The sequence below is a fragment of the Gigantopelta aegis genome, chromosome 2, assembly GCF_016097555.1.
Source record: "Gigantopelta aegis isolate Gae_Host chromosome 2, Gae_host_genome, whole genome shotgun sequence".
In the NCBI taxonomy this organism is placed as follows: Eukaryota; Metazoa; Mollusca; class Gastropoda; order Neomphalida; family Peltospiridae; genus Gigantopelta; species Gigantopelta aegis.
This window is the reverse complement of record NC_054700.1, coordinates 46,733,796-46,757,486: the sequence shown is the minus strand read 5'-3', so window position 1 is coordinate 46,757,486 and position 23,691 is coordinate 46,733,796. Positions and strand designations below refer to the sequence as shown.

The following is a 23,691-nucleotide window of genomic DNA, read 5'->3' as shown; positions in this document are numbered from 1 at the left end:
AAAACGTAAACAAAGGAAGAAGTTATCACGATTTGTTCCATACGCATCTGGTTTTAAACCACCAAGTAAGTCTTCGCAGTTAAAAGCTATAGGATTTGTGTCACCACCCACCATTGAGCCCGTCTTCAGCCCATCACCAGAGTTCTTTCAACCAGTACCACACCCGATAAGTATTGACGACTGGCTGGCACAGTATGCAGAGGAGGGACAGACATACAACCAGTTTGTCAGAGAGTGTCCTTGGTTCTCTAGGAGAAAGGTGAAATACATGAACCAAGAATTCAATCCTGAGGGTAAAACCCTTTCCGAGAAATACCCTGATGGTAAGGTTTACATTGGTTTAGTTGGAGAGTTCAACCAGAACCTGGTGGTCTTTGATGACTTTGTTGATTACGTCAGAAGATTTCTGTGTCTACCTGTAGCGGTTTTACCTGCGTTGACTCTAGATCATGTCAAAGGGAGAGTGTCCATTGTGGAAAGACCCACAGAGTCCAGTAACGAAGGTACAAAACGCACAAAGACTTTATCTACTCGCGTGAAGAAAACGGAACTCGTCACAAGACAAAACGCTAAGTCGGGCCACTTTCAAATTAGGGTGGATTCCATCTTGCCGAAGCTACGTCAGGTGATTCCAAGCGATGCCCTGTGTTTGATTACACTGACATCTCATGACCTCTACGGAGACAACAGTGACCTGTTTGTTGCTGGAATGGCTGCCGGCAACCAACGAGTCGCTGTATTCAGCGTATTTCGCTACGATCCATCCATGACGTTTTCTATCGAATTCTGGCATCAGATTTTCAAATCCAAAGTTGTCAGTGAAACGGACAAGAAGCGTCTACTGTTGCAGAGGAGCTGCAAGTTGCTTGTGCATGAGATTAGCCATCTTCTTGGAATAGCCCACTGCGTCCACTTCGAGTGTTGTATGAATGGGTCGGGACATCTGGAGGAGGATTTCCGACAGCCCATGCATCTTTGTCCCGTTGATCTGCACAAGCTGCAGGCTCTCTGTGGGTTTGACGCGTTACAAAGGTACGAATCGCTGTTGGACTTCTACAAGCGTCATCAAATGCGGAACGAAGCGGCCTGGGTAGAGAGAAGACTCCAGTTCATTAAGTCTACTTTGTAAATTCATCAGTATATAATACAAAGAGTATCGCACAAGCGAATGTGATAATATCTACTTTTATGAGTCAGCGTTTCATATATGGATTATTACACGAGGTAGTATAATGATCGAAATATATGAAATGAACATGCACTATAAGAAAGAATACGTTGCTATATAATTGTACTTGATTTTCAATGATTCGTCACCGTGAAATTGAGTGTGTCTATTTCAAATTGCTTGTAGATTAATGATTCAGTTTTTGGTCTTCAGGAACAAAGTTTACGACGAATTTAATAACTTCTTACGGTAGGTACATATATGTAATAATAAGATGTGCCTAAAATTTAAAATCAAATCATTATTTTACGTGTATCAGTACCATAGTACTGTTTATTTTGAAGCATTAATTAGATTTGATTTTTGTGTTGTTATTCTGCTTGAAGAGTAAGTTAATGTTATGTGAATCGAAGTACTTTTAGATTCTTGTTGCTTTTCGTATACTATATTTTATCCTATTTTGACTGTGATAATATGATATAAAAGTCATGCAGATACTCAGGTTTCAAGTTCAGTCCTGTTGTAACCTATGTACGTCTATATATTTATTTACTCAATAAAGACATTATTTCCGTCTATACGTGTGTGTAATTAATTATGAAGTGTATGTGACTGGGTGGTTACTGGGCCTACTTCAGTACACAATAGGGTTTTGTTTCAAATACTTGGGCGGTTGGTTATTAAAAGAAGTTGACCATCATAAAGAACTGTAATATCTCTGCTATATAGCTATCATGGAAGATTCGTGTACCGGTTTTCCACTTGTTATTAATAAAAAAAACTTATTTTTTTGCCATTCGTTGTTGAAGTATATTAATTATATCCATATTGATTGAAAAATGTTTCAAAGATGGAACTGCAACAGCAAGCCATTCGTGATGGTTATAAATCGGAGAATGGGGTGGAGAGGAGACGTCCATACGTAATTAATATTATCTCCAAATAGTTTTGATTTTCCCTTACCAGTATTAATTAAATCACAATATTATATGCGTTAATAATGGTAAGGGAAATTCAACAACTCCCTGGAGATGATGTGTCCGAAGGTGTACCAGTTGGTAATAGATGTGTGTACATTGAACATGCTGACTGGCAGATTTCTAAATAGTATGAACATTTCTAAATCTGTGTACTAACTTGGAGATTTCTAAATCGTACTTGCAAACTTAGAAGTTTATCAATCGAATAATGTTAATTCTAGCTACATTCCAAGGCACTTTAAAAGTGGTCACTGTTTAGTATACTATGCACTCAACCGTCGCTTCACTAACACGGCCCTGGAATAGTCACGAATCAAGTTGTTGTTTCCTATAGGGCATGGCACTTACCATCATATTAATACTACCTACCAACAGTGCATGTAGGCCTACTTGTATTTACGGTGTACGTACACAGTATTATGGCTAAGCCACGTTCATACACCGGTCTTCGCCGACAGTGAAGATGAATGGCTATTCCAGATTTGATCACAATATGGCCTGGCTATGAGGTGGACAGGGAGTCCCGTCCCGTGTATCGTATGCCTGTTATTGTATCACATCTCGCAATGTGCACGTTTCTTCTATAGTCAAATATCGTCATACAAACGCACACACACGCGTGCTCACAAACACCATTTGAGCCAGGAAAGGTATCTTCAACTCCACGTCTATATGATCCAAATACCGAAAAGATTTAAAGTTATAGTTTGTTTTGTTTAACGACACCACTAGAGCACATTGATTAATTAATCGGCTATTGGATGTCAAACATTTAGTAATCTAGGGACCAATTTCACAATTATACTGGGCACACATTTACATGTGTTTGGCATCTGTTCCACGCAGAATATTACATCATTACAGATGGAGCATTTTAAGGACAAACGAAAATGAAATATGTGTATTTCAAACTATTTGTTGTACTGTTAATAGTAATAAGAATTATGGTTTAGTCGTAGATTTACGTTTACGTGCAACACAAGGCTTACGATGTTTTGTGAAATTGGGCCCTGACGTTTAGTCTTGGAGAAAAGCCGCTATATTTTGTTTTCCATTGGCAGCAATGTATCTTATAAGCACTTTCAACAGACGTACGGCCTTTGATATACCAGTCGTATGGAACTGGTTGGGAGCAGGGTGTGTGTGTGTGGGGGGGGGGGGGGGGGGGGGTCTCCACTAGTACTCGGACACGGGTCGAGTCTAGCAAGACTCGAGTCTGTTCACAGGACTCGAGTACCCGTACACAGTGGAATCAATTATAATACACTGGACAATGTAGGACAATAATTTCAGGATTAGATAATCAACGATATAAGTGACACAATAATTATAAGATCATACGCTAGTTTTTTTAAACTGGCCGTCCATCCATCATAGCACTAAATATATCAACCGGTTTCTAAATGCAATACAATGACATGATTTGGCATCCATGTTCAGCCCTGGAATTAAAATGCATAATTCTATTTAACTTTATTCTTTAATCTCATCATCATCTAGTGTAAATGTCAGGTACTCGGGTCCGGGTCGAGTTTGACCCTCGAGTACTCGAGTCCCATATTTTGGACTCGTGGAGGCCCTAGGGGTCGGGGGGGGGGGGGGGGTGTCCAGAGAATGAGTCCACCGAGGAGGCTCGATCCTGCGACCAAATCACCTCAGGCAAACAGCGCTCTACAGACTTAGCCAGATTCCGCCCACAATTACAAACTAACAACGTAAAGCAGTTTATATCTATGTTCCACAAGATGTAATCATCGATCGTGATACCCATTATTTCGAACATCAATCTACACTATATTTTATTTATACAAACCATCTGTTTAGTATTATGCTCGCTACCTCCAATCCCCACTTCAAGCCTTATACAACCACCATCCCACCAGTCCTGTTCCTACCGCACCTTTTAATACCAATAAATGAACATCTATCGACCGTGGTTGTATAATAGTATTGTTAACGGACTCGATGGCATATTTCAATCATATAAAGTTGTAAAAAAAAAAAGATAGAAGAAGAAAAAAAAAAAGTGATGTTCTACGAATTTGTTAAAGGAATGCTAAAGCAAGGCTTTTGGACTGATATGCATATTCAACGATACATAATGCACATTATTGCATAATATCAACAAGTATAATCGTATAGTTAATTAATAAAACGGTTATGTCATGTCATGTCATAGGGTTTTACGTGCACATTCAGAACAAGCTGTTGTAGCGCACGCCTGTCGTGGGCAGAAGAGCCGGCCTTGGCCGGCCCCTTTGTCCAAGACAGGAAAGGTGTGGGGGGGGGGAGGAGGGACCGCCTGTACTGGCAGGTGCAAGGGAGCACCAGCAGTCCGATTGAATCGGTAGCAGGCGGGTGGGGGTGGGGGTGGTGGTGGTGCTATGGAATTTTGAGTGGAGCCATTTTAAAGCCAAAGAGAAAATGGTGCGCAGTTTTTGTTGAGTAATTTTGACGCAATTTTGAACGGTCGGTCGAAAGGTAAATGATTGAGCTAGTATAGGTTTTGAATCGAGTGTAGCTCGTTAGTGAGTCGAGAGTAGCTCGTTACTTATCGACCTTTATGATGCTGGTTGTCTCCCTAGGTTGTCCGTAGGTTCCTGATAAGGACCTGACCTCTTCTGGTCGTGGCATGACAACCCCGAGGAGACTCGTGCAATTGTGTAGACACTGGCAGGCAAGGCGATTTGTTCCGGGGTGGTCGAAGCGCTGATGTTGGTTTGGTCTTCAGTTTCCTCCTCCGTGACACCAAGTACATTTCCCAGCAGCAAGTATTTGGGGATTGGGTAGGGGCGGCCGATATTCTTTTGTTCGGCCTCCCCCGGGTGCATTGCAATTGTGTACTCGAACCGGTATTCTTTTGTCCGGTTCCTTATTAGAGCACGTGCTGGGCCATTAAAATGTGGGGCGGATGCATTGTTATCATTAGTCAATGCATCCTGTGTGCTGTTGCGGTGAGCATGTTGTCTGTGTGTAATCCTAGTTTGGTGTTTAGGTTGTATCTATTGTCTTACGTCCCTATTCTAATGTTTCCAACGGTCATCATGACTACCCCCCCCCCCCCGGCCCTTGCGTAGTTTTGTTAACACAATGGCGGGGGGGGGGGGGGGGGGATTAGTCTATTCTAAATATCTAATTTGAAAGGCGTGCCCTTGTAGTGTATGTATTGGTTAAAAAAGCCTAGTGCTTAAAATATTTATTTTACCAGTCAATGAAAGAGAGAAAGGAGAGAAAGATAGTTAGCTTATTAGTAATGAATAGTCACATAACATAACTGTCAGCCACTCCAGCGTACTATTAATTTTGTTTCCCGCCCCCGCAAAAGATTAATGAAATAATTATATCTATATATTGGTAACTGTATACTAAGGGGTTTGTTGGGCTTGCGCCCTTATACTATATTGGTCTTACTTGGTCAATCTTCTGTTTTCTGTTTTCCAGTTGTCCTTCTGTGCCCTAAGTGACTTACCGTGTCTGCTAGTTTTATTCATCATTAATAAAGTGCATGGTGCGATTACATGAAATGTGCGATATATACATGTGGTTATTCTGGGTCGTGGTTGGCTGGCTTGGACCATTAGGCGAGCTGTAAAAAGAGAGGTTGATAATTAGTTAAATGTGACGGCTATTATATATAACGGGCGCAGCCATTTTGTACCATCCCAGTGAATACGCCCTCTGGCGAGCTGGTGGTTACGTAATACCTAACATGTCACGTCAGGAATTAGTCTTCGAACTGAAGAAACAAAACATACCTGATTTTTGCAAATGCATCGCAATGTTCTGTAATAATATCCATCCCAGTAACACAGCAACGTGTATATGTGGTTTATTTTTCAATACAAAATAAATTAACCCACGTACTGAAATAATAGTCGGAGTGTTTTCTTGGTTAATTGGTCTTTTCTTTCCGTGGCCTGTACCTGTGGTTCTTGATTGGCAGGTGTATATTTAGACGGTCCCTAGACACTGTGTCTAGACACACTAAAAAGACGTGCCTTTTTTTTTATTAAGGGTATTTATTGTGTAATAACCTCAAATCGTAATGGACTTTACCAGCCGTCCTGCTTTCTTACTGTAATTAAGTAATTCTGTAAAACCCTTAAGTAGACTTTCCCACTTGGGTATCGTGAGTGGTCGTCACTTAAGGCCGGCAAACTCCACCCGCGGTTCCAACAGCTGATGAAAACCAACATAGAGGACGTGCGCCAACTCATTAGTGAGCCGAAGCACAACGCATACCATCCGCTACCTACCGAGTCCGATGAAGGGGAATTTGCTGTCCATCGAGTCCAGGTTGATGTGGATATCAACGCAGTTTGCGTCACCGTTCGCCGGAAGGGAAGATATAATCAAGCGCTGCTACTTAAGGAGATGGACAACCCGTCACTACATCGTGTCCTCAAAATCCTAGCGGGGACTGATTACAGTTACATCACAAAGATGGTAGCAGCCTCTCCCTACCGGCATGATCTTCCGCATCTGGACGCCACCGACTTCATCGGCTCGCCGTAGCCCCCAACCTCCTAACAACCTTTACCTCCGTGAGTACCAACCTCTTTTATTGGGCTAGTTAGACTTTAAACATTTCGAAAGCAGTTCAAAATTCTTTTGTTTATTTTTTTATAAGTAGTCTAACGCATTTTACTTTGGCGCCCGTTCAATTGCTCAAAATCACCTTAAAAACCTTTTGGCTGAGCAGTCTTAACTACTTTGGGTTAAATTTTAGAGTCCGGACATGTTTTGGATGCAGTTACTCTTTGTAGACTTAGGTAAAATACAGGCTTCACCGAGGAATCGAAATTCAGCCAATCAGAGCACGGCTCCCACTCGGTGTACTTCAAGTTTGCGAAGTGTCTGCTATTTGGTCCGCGCTCGCGTTGACCGTACTAAATGGCTTTTTTCCAAATTCCGCCCACCTCAAACTTATCCCCCCTCCCCCCTCTTGCTCCGGAGTTAGTCACTGGCGTAGTCAGAGGCTAAATCCGTGGTGGGCGTGCCTGAACCTTCGTGGATAGGTTGCCCATTGCCCAGTGGTCGTTTTTGCTCGAACGTATTTTACCAATAGGCCTAATAATATGCATTTTTTCTTTGGATTTTTTAAAAGAAAAAATACTATAACTCCATTTCGTTATACTGATGCAAATTGAAATATATTTAGTTAAATAGTTTATTATACTATCAAGTCATTTATGTTGTTTTATAAGTCAGGTTGATGAAAGCGAAGCGCCTTGTCGTAAATTAGAGCGTTTTTTTACACTGTGCATAATAGAGAAGATGGACGGAGCTGACGTCACTTCGCCCCAAGGTATACCACCGGACGTCACAAAAACGAAATAAAATGGCTGCCTCCACTTAGCAGGATTAATCATGGGGTTTTTTTTTTTTATTAAATCTAAAATTTCGCGGTTTTTCATTTGTTAAAGTGTCAGTATATGTTGGTGGTCCGGGTATGCATCTTTCCAACACATAAGGCTCTTGTTGGAGTTTAGTCTACCTTTAATGTATTTGATGATGATGATAACTAGTTTAACGTGCCCATATACCACTAGGGTTTCGAACACGCCCATCCCGAGTCCGACCTCCGATAAGATCGGTGGCCTGACTCGGGATGGAGGGGGGGGGGGGGGTGGGGGGTGTTGAAAATGGGCAGAATTTAGAAAATAGCAATTAGTAAAAAAGTTAATAGAATAAATAAAACAAATAAAAAGGTTACAAGCCAAAAATAAAAAAGAATTGACTGCTCGGCCGAATATTGATATAATTTGGAGCATTTTAGGACAGTCCAAAATTAAATAAGAGAAAGAGAGGATCGGACTGTTTAATAATATTTAAAAAAAAGAAGTAATTTCGACATAAAAGTTTGAACGCAAATCTAAAAGTTTAAAGTCCGATCGATATGTCCACGCGAGTGGCCTCGTTACGGCCGTTTGGGTGCACAGCTTAAAGGGACGAGATGGGTTGCATCCCGTCAAGAAAACCCCTAGATTGACAGTCGATAGACGTTGAAGGTGTAGTGCTGTGCTGAAATACAGATCTTGAGAAGCCGGATCCGTCTGAACGAGAGTCAGAGGCTAAATCCGAGGTGGGCGTGCCTGAACCTCTGTGGATATGGGCACGTAAATAGAGTTCCCATCCCATCCCATCCCATCTGAACGAGAGATCAGACTAGGGTATAGTCCAGTCGTCATGGGTTGGTATAGTGGTGCGGACGGGCCCGACTCCGGAGGATACGAGATGGTATCACTATAAGGCTAGGTAAAGTCTAGAAAAAGAGTAGTAGGGGCCGACCCCGTTTCCTATTTCGTCTTAGAGTGGCACGGTCAATCTTCCAGTGCTGCTAGGACAGGCTCGGACATGTAGAGACTAAACGCGAACAACCGTGGCGTTCTGCAGAATGGCCGTCATACGAGTCACGAAAAAAACAAGTCGACAGTCAGACGGAGAAATGACGTGGAGGCAAGGAATCTCGCTAAAAAAGAATCCAACCTGGTGGTGCAGGCTGTCGAAACGAGAAGCGTTCCAGCGTTCAATCAGTTCCAATGGTCGCATACATCCCAGTAGAAAACTTCATATCGCTGACAAAAACAACGAAATGAAGGACCCCCAAGTCGAGCACACGAAAGCACGTGCAGAGTGCACAAGCGAAACAAACACGTCTTACCGCGTGGAGCTTCAGACTGGGAATGAATGTACTTGAAGTGTGGAGATATACCTCACTTTTTTGTTTGTTTTGTATTGTTTCCATTTGATGATTTTGTTTGTTTGTTTGTTGTTGTTTGTTTGTTTGTTTTTGTTTGTTTTTTTGTTTGTTTGTTTTTTAGGGGGGGGGGGGAGTTGTGGGGATTGTTTTTATGTTGTTTGTTGTTGTTGTTGTTATGTATTTTGGGGCGTGGTTTTGGTGGTGGTTTTTTGGTGTGAGTTTGTTTGTTTGTTTTTAAATTCATGAGCATGCATGTATGAATATTCCAATAATTGCATATACGGTACATACGCCCCTGGTACTAGGTCAAGGTCAAGGTCAAAGGGTTTTACGTGCACGTTCAGAGCAAGCTGTTGTAGCGCACGCCTGTCGTGGGCACAGTTGCCGGCCTTGGCCGGCCTCTCTGTCCAAGACAGGAAAGGTGGGGGGGGGGAGGAGAAGGGACCGTCTGCACTGGCAGGTGCAAGGGAGCACCAGCAGTCCGATTGAATCGGTAGCAGGCGGATGGGTTTTGGGTGCTATGGAATTTTGAGTGGAGCGATTTATCAAAAGAGAAAAAGGTGCGCAGTTTTGTTGAGTGATTAGGCGCAATTTTGAACGGTCGGTCGAATGGTAAAATGAGCTAGTATAGATTTTGGAATTCGAGTGTAACTCGTTAGTGGTTCGAGAGTAGCTCGTTATTTCTAGACCTTCATGATGCTGGTTGTCTCCCTAGGCTGTCCATGGGGTCCTTAGAAGGACCTGACCTACTCAGGTCGTGGCATGACAGCCCAGAGGAGACTCGTGCAATTGTGTAGACACTGGTAGGCAAGGCAGTTGTTCCGGGGTGGTAGAAGCGCAGGTGTTGATTTGGTCTTCAGTTTGCTCCTCAGTGACACCAAGTACATTCCAGCAGCGAGTATTTTGGTTTATTGGGGTGGGGGCGGCCGGTATTCTTTTGTTCAGCCTCCCCCGGGTGTTTGCAATTGTGTACTCGGAACCGGTTTCTTTGCCCCTGGTACTAATGTAATTAACTTTAGATAGGTACGGGCAGAAATGACTGGATTCGATCAACCTAAGCGGGCGTGTCGGTTAGCGTGTCGTACTGAATTATAGTAAACAGGTTTAAAAACAATCATAGCACATAGTAACCCATAGCATCTGTATATATATTCGCCGTCCATTGTTGTGTTTATTTTGTGTTATTACAAAGGGTGTAACATGTACATTCTTTTATTTTTCTCTCATTTTATGATCCCAGGGTCGAGACGCAATAAGAAATACATAAACTACGACTCGTGTTGCGACAACAGCGGAGTGGCAGGGCGATTAATTAAAGTCGCAGACTCCGTAGTTTCAACCTGTATTTAGATAAAGTTACAATATAGTGGAAGAAAAGTTAAAAGTTTGTTTTGTTTAACGTAGTTTAATATAATTATCAAAGGAAACCCGCTACATTTTCCCATTAGCAGCAATGGATCTTTTATATGTACTATCCCACAGACAGAAAAACACATACCACGGCCTTTGACCACCTGTGGTGCATTATTTGGAACGAGAAAAAACCCAATCAGTTCAACTGATTCATCGAGGTTCGATCCTGCGACGCGAGCACCTCAGGCGAGCGCTCGGTTGACTAAGCTAAATCCCGCCCCATGCATAGAGTGGAAGAAAAGTTAAAGTTTGTTTTGCCACTAAAGCACATTGATTTATTAATCATCGGCTATTGGATGTAAAATATTTGGTCATTTTGACATATAGTCTCAGAGAGGAAACCCGCCAATTTGCTTTTTCATTAGTAGCAAGGGATCTTTTATATGAATAGCGCATGACACGACCAGTCGTGGTGCATTGGCTGGAAAAAGAAATAACCTAATGGGCCCACCAACGAGGATCGATCCTAGACCGACCGTGCAAAATGCGAACGCTTTACCACTGGGCTACGTCTCGCCCCTCAAACATAGTATAATTAAAATAATATACTAGTATATATTTTTAAATATCCAGTGTTAAACCTAATTATCTAATTATGGGCTTAAGATCATCAACACGACAACAACAACTGCAGACCATCGCTATTCTGCCCCCCCCCCCCCCACCCCCGGCCACACGCACACACACAATAAAAAAAAATTAGGCGCAGATGCGGTGGGGGGGGGGGGGTAAAGGGGAGGGGAGGGCGTTGGAACCCCAACGTGTTATGTATGCTGTTATTCCCGAAATAAATGATTAGCCTAGTTATCGAAAGACATCAGAAAGTGTCCATGTCGGATTAATTTCTTATATTATATATGTATTAGTTGCCTAGATGTCTATAATGCCACGATGGCTATATTTACGTTGCGCGTTAATTAAGAACAGAACAGAAGCTGTATACGTGCGCTTTAATTATAAGTGACTGCTCGTACGTAGACAATTATCCAGATACAGGTACATATGTTTGCCATGTTAGCCTAACCTATAAGTCATTGATCCATAAGATACTAATATTTGGAAACCAACAAAACAAACGTTTTTTGTAACAAATCGACAATATTTAAAAAAAAAAAAATAATAATAATAATAATTTTAAAAAAGAGTTAGTTTTTTGGTTTAACAACACCACTAGAGCACATTGATTAATTAATCATCGGCTATTGGATGGGGGCAGTAAGAAAATCAGGGCAGAGTAACAAATTCGGCCTCGGTGCTTAAAGCTATTGGACATAAGCCTGGAAGTTACTGGATTCGCTTCCCGGTACCTGCTCCCACACAGAGTGAGATTAACGACGTATCCAATGTGGAGGTGTACGGTGACTACACTGAATTCACTCCCATTAATCATTAATAAACTAATCACTAACCCACTGTACTGGACAGCCAATCCAGATAGCTGAATTGTGTACCCAGGACAGCGTGCTTGAACTTTACTGAGATAAAATCACGAAAACAAGTATGAATGAATGATGAATGAATGAATGAATGAATGAATGAACTTCTGCGGTACAAATCAGGCGCGGATCCAGGAGGAAAGTGCTGGGGGCGAGTACCCCCCCCCCCCCCCCCCAATTACGAATGCCCCACTTTTCAGATATTTTGCTTTATATCTGCTTTATAATAGTGTAAAAGTGTGTAATATAAAAGTGTGCCCGCACCACTTTTTGGCACCTTCCTACGCCACCGTTAGTTTCTAGGGGGTTTGGGGTAGGGTATACTTCCCCGTAAAATTTTGAAAACTAGATGTCCTGAAATGCAATTTTCTGCATTCTGCAAGTAAAATTCATCTCTGCCAATAATATTTTTGATTCAGAATTCAGACGGCCTTGTGTTTAGACTACTGTAATTTATGCAGAGCTTAAACATTTTTCGTTGATAATTGTGCGTCCCAGGTTTGATTCGTGTATTGAGTCGAGAAGTTCCGAGCGTTGTAAAATCGATCGCGCTATTCCGAATGCAACGTCTCTACGTTATTTCACAGGGAACAAACTTCATTTACACCTTCCGTTGAAAAATGGCGCACATGGAGTTAAGGTCTCACTACACAGATGTCATCTGCCATTGAAACCCATGTTAAACTGCCCATGTTCAAGTGAAGATTGCCCATAGAACGGGTTCTTGTTGGCACTAACAACATACACCATTGCGAACATACATTATATAAGCATTTATATTCATTCCAAAATTGTGAACATTTCCGTCTCAGTTTTTTGCTATATGACCGCATCCGGCTGTAGTACCGGTCCGAACAGGTGGTTCATAAACCGATTCACTCCGGCTGTCACTTGCACTATATACCCATGTCCCAAAAGGTCGATGCACAATATTACAAAATAACATGGGCAAAATACAGCCAGAAGGCTTACCATTAAACATACATATTGTTTTAATTCTTCACCATTTCCTAGAAGTGAATATGTGAACCATAACATGTGCCACAATTAGGAACTATAGTGGACCGTGAACTCTCACCCGGAAGTCATCTGTGTAGTGAGACCTTACGTTATTTCACAGGGAACAAACTTCATTTACACCTTCCGTTGAAAAATGGCGCACATGGAGTTAACGAATATAGCAGACGGGAGTGTCACAGACAGTTTACTTCAGCCAGAAAAAGAACAAATGGAAGGAACAGGAGAAGAATTAAAGAAAAGTAATTCGCGTTTCAAAGTAGCTAGAGTTGACTTTGTTGATGAAATTGGCGATACCGAACAGAAGAAAATCGAACCGTTGAAATTGGTCGAACCCGACCGGTCTATCACTGACCATGTTGACAGAGGACCCGAATCGCCGTCAGCGACGTTTTCAATCAGCGGCGACACGTTCAGTCACTCCTACGACACCAGCAACAACAAGACGTGTGCCATGATGAACACACACGAGGCCCTGCCATGTTTGGATCATTACAGAAACATATTTTCGGCAACAGGCGAGTTGAAGTCTCGACCAACACTGGCACAGCTTCACGAAGAAATGGTAAGCAAATTGTTTAATGAAGTCTTTGGGTTGACAACCCTAGAGGATCGTTCAACAGTCAAGTATTATATATATATTTAAAAAAATGTTTAATATCCTCTTCCTTCATCATATTAAGTTTTGTAATGCAAAGGCCACTCCTCTTAGGTACCGATCCTCAGTACCCCCCCCCCCCCCCCCCCCCCCCCCCCCCCCCCCCCCCTCCATGTCACAATGACATAATTTGAACAATATTATTAGATTTTGTTTGTTTGGTTTGATAGAAAATAATCTGTTAAAGAAGAAAATAACGATGATTGGGTGTATTTTACTTTGAAAATGAGACAATGGTGAAAGTCCAGAAGTCTTCCCCACACGGGTCGCGTCGTTATTATACACACAATATTCTCGGTTTAAACAGTTGTTTCAATAGTGTGATTTGAAGTGACTGATTGCATAACATTACTTATTCCACCACTGGACGAACAGGAAAAGTGGTCATATTTTTTTAGACAATGGGGCATTGCACAAAGAATGGCTAAAGATAGTCCGGAGGGACATAGTTAGTGTGGTTCTTACTATGTCTGGATCTTGTTAACATACTCTCTATATAGCTGGTATTCAAAACTTGTGGTACCATTCAATGTGCGATTTTGGTTTAAAAAATAAAGTGCCATTTATAGATTCCTTGTTTACAAATCTTGAGAGCCCGCCAACAATCCAGCGAGCCCTACCGCGTCCAGAGTTCAACAAATGTGCTAGCTTGAAGCCCAGGGCTAGTGCTTTTTAACACAGGGCTAGTGACAAATGCAAAACCAGTAGTCCGATGGGTTAGTAGCTTTAAACCCCCCCCCCCCCCCCCCCCAAAAAAAAAACCCAGAAAAAACAACCCATTGATACAGACTTTTGTTTTCGTTTCATGGACAGGAAAGAACCTTAATAAAACGTGTGTTTTGATTGGTTGTACAAGTCATGTGGTAGTAAAATCTTGCACATGTCAACAAGTTAACAAAGGTATGAATGGCCGGTCCCAATTAATTAACAGGCTAGTATAACTGAAGTACAACCCCCGTCATGTTTAGAATTACTGTGGTTGTCTTATTTATCTGTTGTCTTCTAATTCAATGCCTCGCTTACTTAGAGATGTTGGCAATCAGGAAACAGCTGACTTGACCTGTTTAATGTGCATAGCAGTTTGGATTATGTTTCACATCTGTACAAGATAATAAGTTTTTTTGTCTATCACTTAACACGTTAAATCTTGCCAATATATTTGTTGATATCTGGCTGACATGGGATATCAGGGTTAGCACGCATTCTGAAAAACCCTGGAAAGTGCTTAAATTTAATTTTCATCCTGGAAAGTGCTTAAAACCCCAGGAAAGATGAATTTACCCCCAGGAAAGTCCTGGAATTTTATTATTATTATATATATATATATTATTTTTTTCATTTAATAATAATTATGTTGAAAATATATGTATAAATAATCGCATTTGACGTCTGGTGCCAAACTATATCTTTCACACAACAGTAATTATAAGAGGTTGACTGCCATTGGTCAACTGTTAAAATATATACACAGTAAGAAAGCGTGGACAGAAATGAACACAACTTGTGATTGGTTGAACAAATTTTATAACTGTCAGCAGTCTTGTTTCTGATGTTTGTGAGTTCAAAACTACTGTCAAAGATAAATAATTCAGTAGATAGCTGTAACCAGTGCCTTCCAACAAAACAAATACTCCTAAGGCTTATGTCTGCTATACTTCTGTGTAGCGAGACTCATGCAAAAGTTGAGAAGTTGTAGTTGACACATAATTATTCTTTTGATCTCCATCGAAGTCTAAGATGACTCAATACACAGCGATAGGGTATCCACATGTCAAGGCATGTCAACGAAGCAACCAATAAACTAAATAAACAAACATTTTATGGGTTAGTTTTGATTGTTTTTGATATAAATTGGTGGTAACAAAGAGTCCACTTCAAGAGATTATTTTTGTCCTATCAATGAATAATGTGTTTAACATTTAGTTACTCACGGAAACAAGTATAATTCCGGTAAATTTCGTATTTCAAACATGATGTCACTAATGAGTTTGAAATAATTATTAATGGAAATAAAACATGTTTATATGATTTGTGTAATTTTGTCATTAGGTACTTTTTAAAAACGACAAATGTACATGTACTCTATAAGCACTGACCTATAAACGTAATACCGTAAATGTATTAATTAATGTTTAGACGTATGACTTAAAATTTAAAAAAATCTTTTATTATTATTTTTTTATTTATTATTATTATTATTATTTATTATTAATATTATTATTTTTTTATTTATTTTTTGTTGTTGTTGAAATAATAGATCTGGATAATACTAGTAATTAAAGATTACTCTCTTTTTTTTTCTGCATAGTTTTGGGTAGAAGAGTGAGTTTTTTTAATTTTAAAAAATCTGGATAATATAAATTAAACATAAAATTTTATTTATTTATTTTTATATAACGACACCCCTGTATATTGATTGTTTATTTGTAAGTGAATTACAATTCTGAATCTTGACCAAAAATAAATGGATCTTGACCAAAAATAATTGAATGCCTAAAAACATTTCCACAAAGTGGTTAGGTATGTATTATGGCTATGGAGTGTTTTGCTGTAAGATCCACACACAGTAAAAAAAAATCTGCACACTACAATATTTTTTAATTTATGTATTTTTACAACTTTAGCATCCATATGATATATCTAGATTAGGTGTAGCTTATGTTTGAGACATAACAACCACTGAATAAACAGTTTACTGGGGTGTTGTAAAAAAAGAAAAATCCTTTCCAGGTAATGTATTCAGACTCCTGGAATTTTTTTTAAAAGTCCTGGAAAATGAACCAAAATGGTCCTTAAAAGTCCTGGAAAATGAAAATGAAAATGTTTTAAGTGTATGAACCCTGGATATATTGCCCTGTAGGCTATTTGAGCAACTGAATCACCGTTCCGGGTGACAAAATTTGACTACTGAATACACTGAACAAGACCATGCATTATCGTGTTACATTGTATTGTGCATTAAATTCTTTTGTTTTGGATGGTTAGAGAGAGTAGTTTGTTAAATTGCTTACCCACTCCAGATGAGGGGGCGGGGAGGGGGGGCAAAAGCGAAAATGGGACAATGGTTTACTGTTTAAAATCAAACATGACAAAATAGGGTATATCATGAAGTTTTAAAAAAACCTAAATTACTAATTTATTTTTGAAACTTCATTCACCTGTACAGGTCGAGATAAATTTTCACTAAATAATACTAATACTAATATATATATATATATAAAAAAAAGGAGAAGAAAACCAGACAGCATTTTTTTTTTTTTTTTACGTAGCCCAGTGGTAAAGTGCTCGCTTGGTGCGAGGTCGGTTTTGGATCGATCCCTGTCAGTGGGCCCATTGGGCTATTTCTCGCTCCAGCCAGTGCACCACGACTGGTACATCAAAGGCCGTGGTATGGATATGGTGCATATAAAAGATCCCTTACTGCTAATAGAAAAGAGTAGCCCCATGAAGTGGCGATAGCAGGTGTCCTCTCTGTGTGGTCCTTAACCATATGTCCGACGTCATATAACTGTAAATAAAATGTGTTGAGTGTGTCGTTAAATAAACCATTTCCTTCCTGTTAGTGGGGGTTCGAAGGCATGCTTTCCCAGAATAAGTTTAAAGTTCAGATGTTAAAATAGGGCCTATGGCATCTCCAGCCTTTTGAGAAACCCTAATATACAATTTGAAGAAGAAAATTAAAATTGTTCGAATTATACAAATAACATTCATACAATTTTATAGACATACAATAGTGAAAATGTGGTGTGTCCATTAAGGCGTAAAAAAAATGTGTTTCTGAAAACCGACCCTACCTGAAAAAAAGGGCCTACTCTAATTATTTTTTCCCAATTTTTTAAATTATTATTTTTTTTTACAATTATTTTAGGTTAAAAAACAAAATCTGTTGGGAATCTGTTTTGTAAGATGTAATATGTATACTAAGCATATCTGAAATTGCTGACAAAAACACTACCAAAAGATGGTGTGATGGTGGTGTAAACAAATAATTCAAATGAAAGTGAAAATGCTGAAATTAAAGTAATGGGTAAGAGTAGCCTGTGTGGTGGCCGTGGGTTTACTTTCTCAGTGAGTCGGCATATAGGCTAAGTGTCAAAATGACCATAGGCTGTTTTCTGAAAAACAGATGTTTAACACCAAATTTAAAATGTGCTGAGGTGTTGTAATAAAAATATTCATTTTCTTTTCATTATTGGTTATTGTAAAGAGACTGCAGAGCTTGTTTTGCAATGTGAGATTTTATTAAATACTTGAGGCATAACAGAACAGACTTAGGTTTTTGCTATTGACCCAAACAAATTTTGACCATAACAATAAAATACTTTCCAAATTATAATGTAGAATTTATTTACATAAATATCCTGGAAGTGGAAATTTTATTATTTGTTCAGTTTAATATTTATTACTTTTTAAAATAAATAGACCATTTTGGATAGATGTAGCAAAAACCCAACATTTTATTCTACAGTGAGCCGTATAACAATTATAATACTTTTACTTTTTGGAGGAGTATGTTGACTACATTATGATCAATTTTAGCATGGCATTGAAAAAACCCACACTTTTGGACTGAAAATGTAAATACCAGATAGTTATTGTTTATGTAGTTAACAAATACACACACATGCTAAGCAAGTAACTGATCATATATTGAACATGAAATAAGCCATGTGTGAATATTGCATGTAATGCATCTATTGAAATTGATGTAACTAGTGTTGTACCTACAGTGAAACCCCTCAAAACCAGACCCTCAGTAAACCGGAATTCCCCCAAAACCGGACGTTTTACACGGTCACCATGATTTGCGTATCTGTTAACACTAAAATTTACCCATCTAAACCGGAAACCCCTCTAAACTGCTCCGGACTAAATTATCCGGTCCCACTGTGTTCCTTTAATGCAATTTTTATCTCAGAAAACCGGACAGTCACACCAACGTCAATCATTACTGCATTACTTATACTTTGAATACCCATGTACTCAGAGCTAATTACATGTGCGCATGTTCCAGTCTCATTGTTGTGCGGGTGACACATACCAATTAAGGGATGAATTAACAGCTTTGATGTTTAAATAACTGGAGGAAACACATGTACTCCCTTTATTCTGAGCTCGATTGTTACAAAGTTAGATGAACTTACAAATTTGATTGAGCTCCTTTTTATAGCCGACATGTATGTCTCACTATTGCCGCAATGAATGGCAAAGCAACTAGGAATTTAATTCTTTTTTCCAATTGTTTGAACCCTTTTTTTGTAGTTGTTAGTAGTTTTAGTATTGTGAAGCAGAAATGTGAAATACGCCAAACAACAATGGATGCTCAAATCGTAATGGTCTGGGGTCGATCCCCGTCAGTGGGCCCATTTGGGCTATTTCTCGTTCCAGCCAGTGCACCACAACTGGAATATCAAAGGCCGTGGTATGTACTACCTTGTCTGTGGGATGGTGCATATAAAACATCCCTTGCTGCTAATTGAAAAGAGTAGCCCATGAAGTGGCGACAACAGGTTTCCTCTCATTATCTGTGTTGTCCTTAACCATATGTTTGACGCCATATAACCGTAAATAAAATGTGTTAAGTGTGTCGTTAAATAAAACATTCTTTCTTTGTCTTAAATCATTTCCATGTCCTTGTCTATTCAGTGGTATATATTATTTGAACTAGACTGGTATAGAACTACACAATGTTATGTGATAGAAGTGGGAACTTTCTTCTTTCATTCACTAGATATGCCGAAATGACAATTTTAGACACAAAATACATAGTAGCTGTAGGTGGATGTAGTTGAAAATGGTGTACATGTAGTTGAAAAGACTTCATCTCTTATATAATTGGTTTGCACCAACTGATCAACCACGGGATCGGCCTATCCACGGCAAACTATCACTTGATGACAAACTTAAAATAATCCTTAAATTACTAGTATCTGAATTCAAAGGTTGTTTGTTGGATTATTATCAGTTGGATAAATCTTTAATACATGTATATGGCCGAATAAGAATAGGACACCAGCGGAAACAAATGACAGAGTACAACATTATACGCTTTTGTATCAATGAAATCTCTTGAAAACTGGACGCCTCTGTTTACTAGACAAAATACTTTGTCCCATGGATGTTCAGTTTAGAGAGGTTTCCAGGGAACATATTTGTGTTGTGATTCGCTACACAATTTTCAGAGATCGCTACACAATTTTACAACATTAAACAGTAGTTGTTGATAATTTTTTAACTGACTAGAAATAAATATCGCTAATCAAGATTTTGAAAACAAAATGTTTCCTGGATTCACTATATATGAATTTGAATAAATACAAGTACACGTGTATTTATATATACATGTAGTATTAGTGTTTTTAAATTCTAAGATATTCAGCACATACAAATAAATGTAAGTTCAATCTGAAGACCTGAATTTGATGTCAAAGTGCATACATACATGTAAATGTAGTGATGTCATTAACAATAGAAATTCAAATAGCAGGTGGAAATGAAATAATAGTCATCTGTTAGTTACCATCTGCTACTACATATGTCATGTTATATAAACAGGTTGATACACATGTGTATGTACTGATGTAACACAGTCTAAAATGTTGATTAAATGCATGTAGGTGGTGAACTGTTGCTACTTGTATTAATATTATTAGTACATGTAGGTACTATGTACATGATGTAGGTATATTGTAGGCACGTGACACATTTTTTAACATTGCCATTGACATTAACATTTTATCTGTTAGTACATGTAGGTATTATGTACATGATGTACATGTTGTAGGTATATTGTAGGCATGTGAAAAAAAAAAAACATTGCCATTGACATTAACATTTTATCTGTAACATGTAGAACTCAACGTGACTGACTGTTACTTGAATTGTACATGCATTTAACTTAGTACTATGTTATAGTAGTGTTGGGAATCAGTTGGAATTTCATCGACTATATGTTAAATATATAATCAATTTACAACAGCTGGATAAACTTTTGATTACACAATCAGAATTATTTTACGATTATTGAATTATGTAAAATTAAGAAGATTTGAATAATCAGCACCATGCTGGGAGCTAGACCCTATAAATGGCTAATTTTACCTTTAATAACTATTTAATTTCTTTTTCCTTTATGTACACCCCAAAATATTTACATTAATTCCATCATCTAAATTAAAAGAGGTACAGTTAACATTTCCCCACACATTCGATTATGAATTTTTATAATCGATCATCATACCAGTAGTGCCAAATGTACTCGGATATTGGAATTTATCACTATATCTCAGATTGAAAAACAGATCAGTACAGTGTACTTAGTTTATGAGAGGTTTTTGTTATCAGCAACTCAAATGCCTTTGGCTAGACTTAAAATAGTTACATACGTACATGTATGTTTTGCCAAACACTGGACCTACCTTTACTTTTGGCACACATGATTATACAGACATGTATCTTACAGACATGTGCTTGAAGCACTGTTCTTGGTCCCAAGCTAAATAACTACTATACACTGAGAAGACGTGGATACAGTATAAATTCAGTCCAGTCCTAGGGAAATAATAACACAGAGGCCGGCATTGAATCCAGAAACAGTAAACATAGGGTTCTCTGCCAGAGGGTAAAACGGGTATGGCGCCATACCCAATTATATTTTTTTATATTTTATTTTTTAGTTAATTTTCTGACAAAATTAATTTCTCAACCCACTGGTTCCGAGGAGGTGGTTCATGAACTACAACCCAAGCATCTCAAGTATGCACTACCGACTCATTAAAACATTTTTATTTTTTTTAAATAACTTGTAAAACGTAACCCTACAATTACTTAAATTGATAATGTTGGTTGGGACATTGACATTCACGTGACATTTTTAATTCAACAATTACACAACCAGTGTCCCTCCCTTAACATTGTTTAACACGCCATTTGACCTACCACTACAAGTTACCAACGGCTCTGACAGCGTTACGTCATTGATCTAGAACGGCCCCAATGTTGTTGATAAAACATATACAAACTCTGACAAAATCTGTCATTACAAAGGATTTTATTCCAAATGTGGGATGCCATAATAAATATAATAAACCCCCCCATAATTTTAGATGATATCATCAATGCGTAATAAGTTGTCAAGTAGACCAGTGTGTGCGTGCAGAATTCCAAGAGTAAAAATAATTTGACCCGAATAGCTCTGATTGGTCAATATGCCATAGAGTACTGCGCATCAAATCATGTTCCAGTCACATGGTCTGTGACTTTCTAACAAATGAAACAAAAATTAAATAGTCGGAAATGATCATTGTTTACTATTACTATAGTGTGTACATATATATATATATATATATATATATATATATATATATATATATATATATATACATGTACATTCATTAACCCAGGGCTTCTAGAATTTTTATAAAATCCACTAGCCATGGGATCAGTGATTTTTTTTTTTTTACTAGCCATGATTAAAAATTCACTAGCCCTACTTTACTTTAAGTTAATATAATTTAACTAAATAATAGTAAAAATGAGATATGTCACCTAAAGAGAGATATATAGCTTAAAAACACTAACTTCGGGGGTTGGGGTTGGGGACAGGATATTCATATTTACAAAATAGACAACTGCAACATTTGACACAAAAATTTTCACTAGCTGTTGGGTATGGCAATAGTGGTTATTTACTAGCCCAACATTGAATATCACTAGCCATGGGAGTGGGGCTACTATAATCTAGAAGCCCTGTGTGGTATGACAATAGTAGTTATTTACTAGCCCAACATTGAATATCACTAGCCATGGGAGTGGGGCTACCATAATCTAGAAGCCCTGTGTGGTATGACAATAGTAGTTATTTACTAGCCCAACATTGAATATCACTAGCCATGGGAATGGGGCTACCATAATCTAGAAGCCCTGATTAACCTCTGGCTGATATACAAATATTTAAATGTAGTTTTATTTGATTTTTTTAAAGATAAAAAAGAAAAATAATAGACGTACAAAAATACCTAGGCTTGTTCCTACAAACCTAGTATCATTTCTTTTCCTTCTTTTTATTATTGTCTAAAAAAAATGATTATTTTTTTTTTTTTTTAAAGAAAGTATAGAATTACACGATTGCCACGTAAGCTTTGTAGGCTAACAGTTATGAACTAGTCGAGACAATTTTACCGACTTTGCTTGATTTCCATAACGAGTTCATTTGTGTAGGCTACAGAAGCCACTATTTAATTCAATCCCATTTCTCTTTTTGTCATACATGTAACTATATGAACAGTATAAATGATTTATCCTTATCAGACGTTGCAATCTATTACCTTACAAAAGTGGACTGTTTCTAATTAATAATAAATTAAATAGGCAAAGAAGTTTTGATCGGATTGGTACGTCTGAAGATGTTTATTAAACCTATGTTTTCCAATTTGTATAGCAAAGATAAGTATCAGTCATATATTAAAAAATCTTGTATGGACGCTATCATTCTTGTAACATTTTTTTTCTGGTATTATTAAATGGATCTTTCTATCAGCAACATAAGATAAATAGTGGCAATCAATATACAAAAATAAATTAAAACATTTGCATTTCTTTTGTTGTCCGGTATATATACATGTATGCAAGCACGCACACACACATACATACACCCCGGCCCAGGAACACAGACACACATACACACACACACACACATACACACACACACACACACAAACACACACACACACACAAACACACACACACACACATAAACACACACACACACACAACCCAGGAACACACCCGACATAGGAACACACAGACAGACACACACACATACATACACCTACACACAGACCCGACCCGGAAACACACACACAGGCACACCCCATTCACACAAACAATCAAACTGAACAGCACTTCGTGGGCATTGATTGATTTATCATTTCACTATCCAGCACTTATAAGCAATTTGTACATGTATATGTTTGCACTACATGTGTGCGTTATAAAAACCACTGGATGAGTATATACATGTATTATTAATATACAAATGAGGCAGCTCTGCTATTGAGAATATTACAGTACTTAGTGGTATTTGCTGATTATACTTATGACATGATTCATAACAACACAATCACTTGTTTACTTGCAAGTGCAGTATATAAATGACTTAAATGTAAGCAATAATCTAAAACCAGTCTTTACCATAAACAAAATCAAGGCAAGCTGAAGATTACTCTCCTTAAATAATGCCAGTCAAGCAAACCATGAAGCTTCTAATGAATTTCATTAAATTTTTCATCAGAAGACGATCTATTTGTAGTTCTCCT

The 23,691-nt window shown here is 38.4% G+C and overlaps 2 protein-coding genes across 2 annotated transcripts in view; both read left to right on the top strand.

The window, feature by feature from the left end:
- LOC121378664 (archaemetzincin-2-like) overlaps positions 1–1,744 on the top strand; it is a 4,662-nt gene extending 2,918 nt beyond the window's left edge. Inside the window, exon 2 of the mRNA XM_041506946.1 lies at positions 1–1,744. This exon is cut by the window's left edge and continues 160 nt beyond it. Within this exon, the coding sequence (XP_041362880.1) occupies positions 1–1,129 (1,129 nt within the window). The 3' untranslated portion in view covers positions 1,130–1,744.
- Positions 1,745–12,863: 11,119 nt separating this feature from the next.
- LOC121386365 (solute carrier family 12 member 2-like) overlaps positions 12,864–23,691 on the top strand; it is a 66,457-nt gene continuing 55,629 nt past the window's right edge. The window contains 1 exon segment of the mRNA XM_041517252.1: positions 12,864–13,282. Within this exon segment, the coding sequence (XP_041373186.1) occupies positions 12,929–13,282 (354 nt within the window). The 5' untranslated portion in view covers positions 12,864–12,928.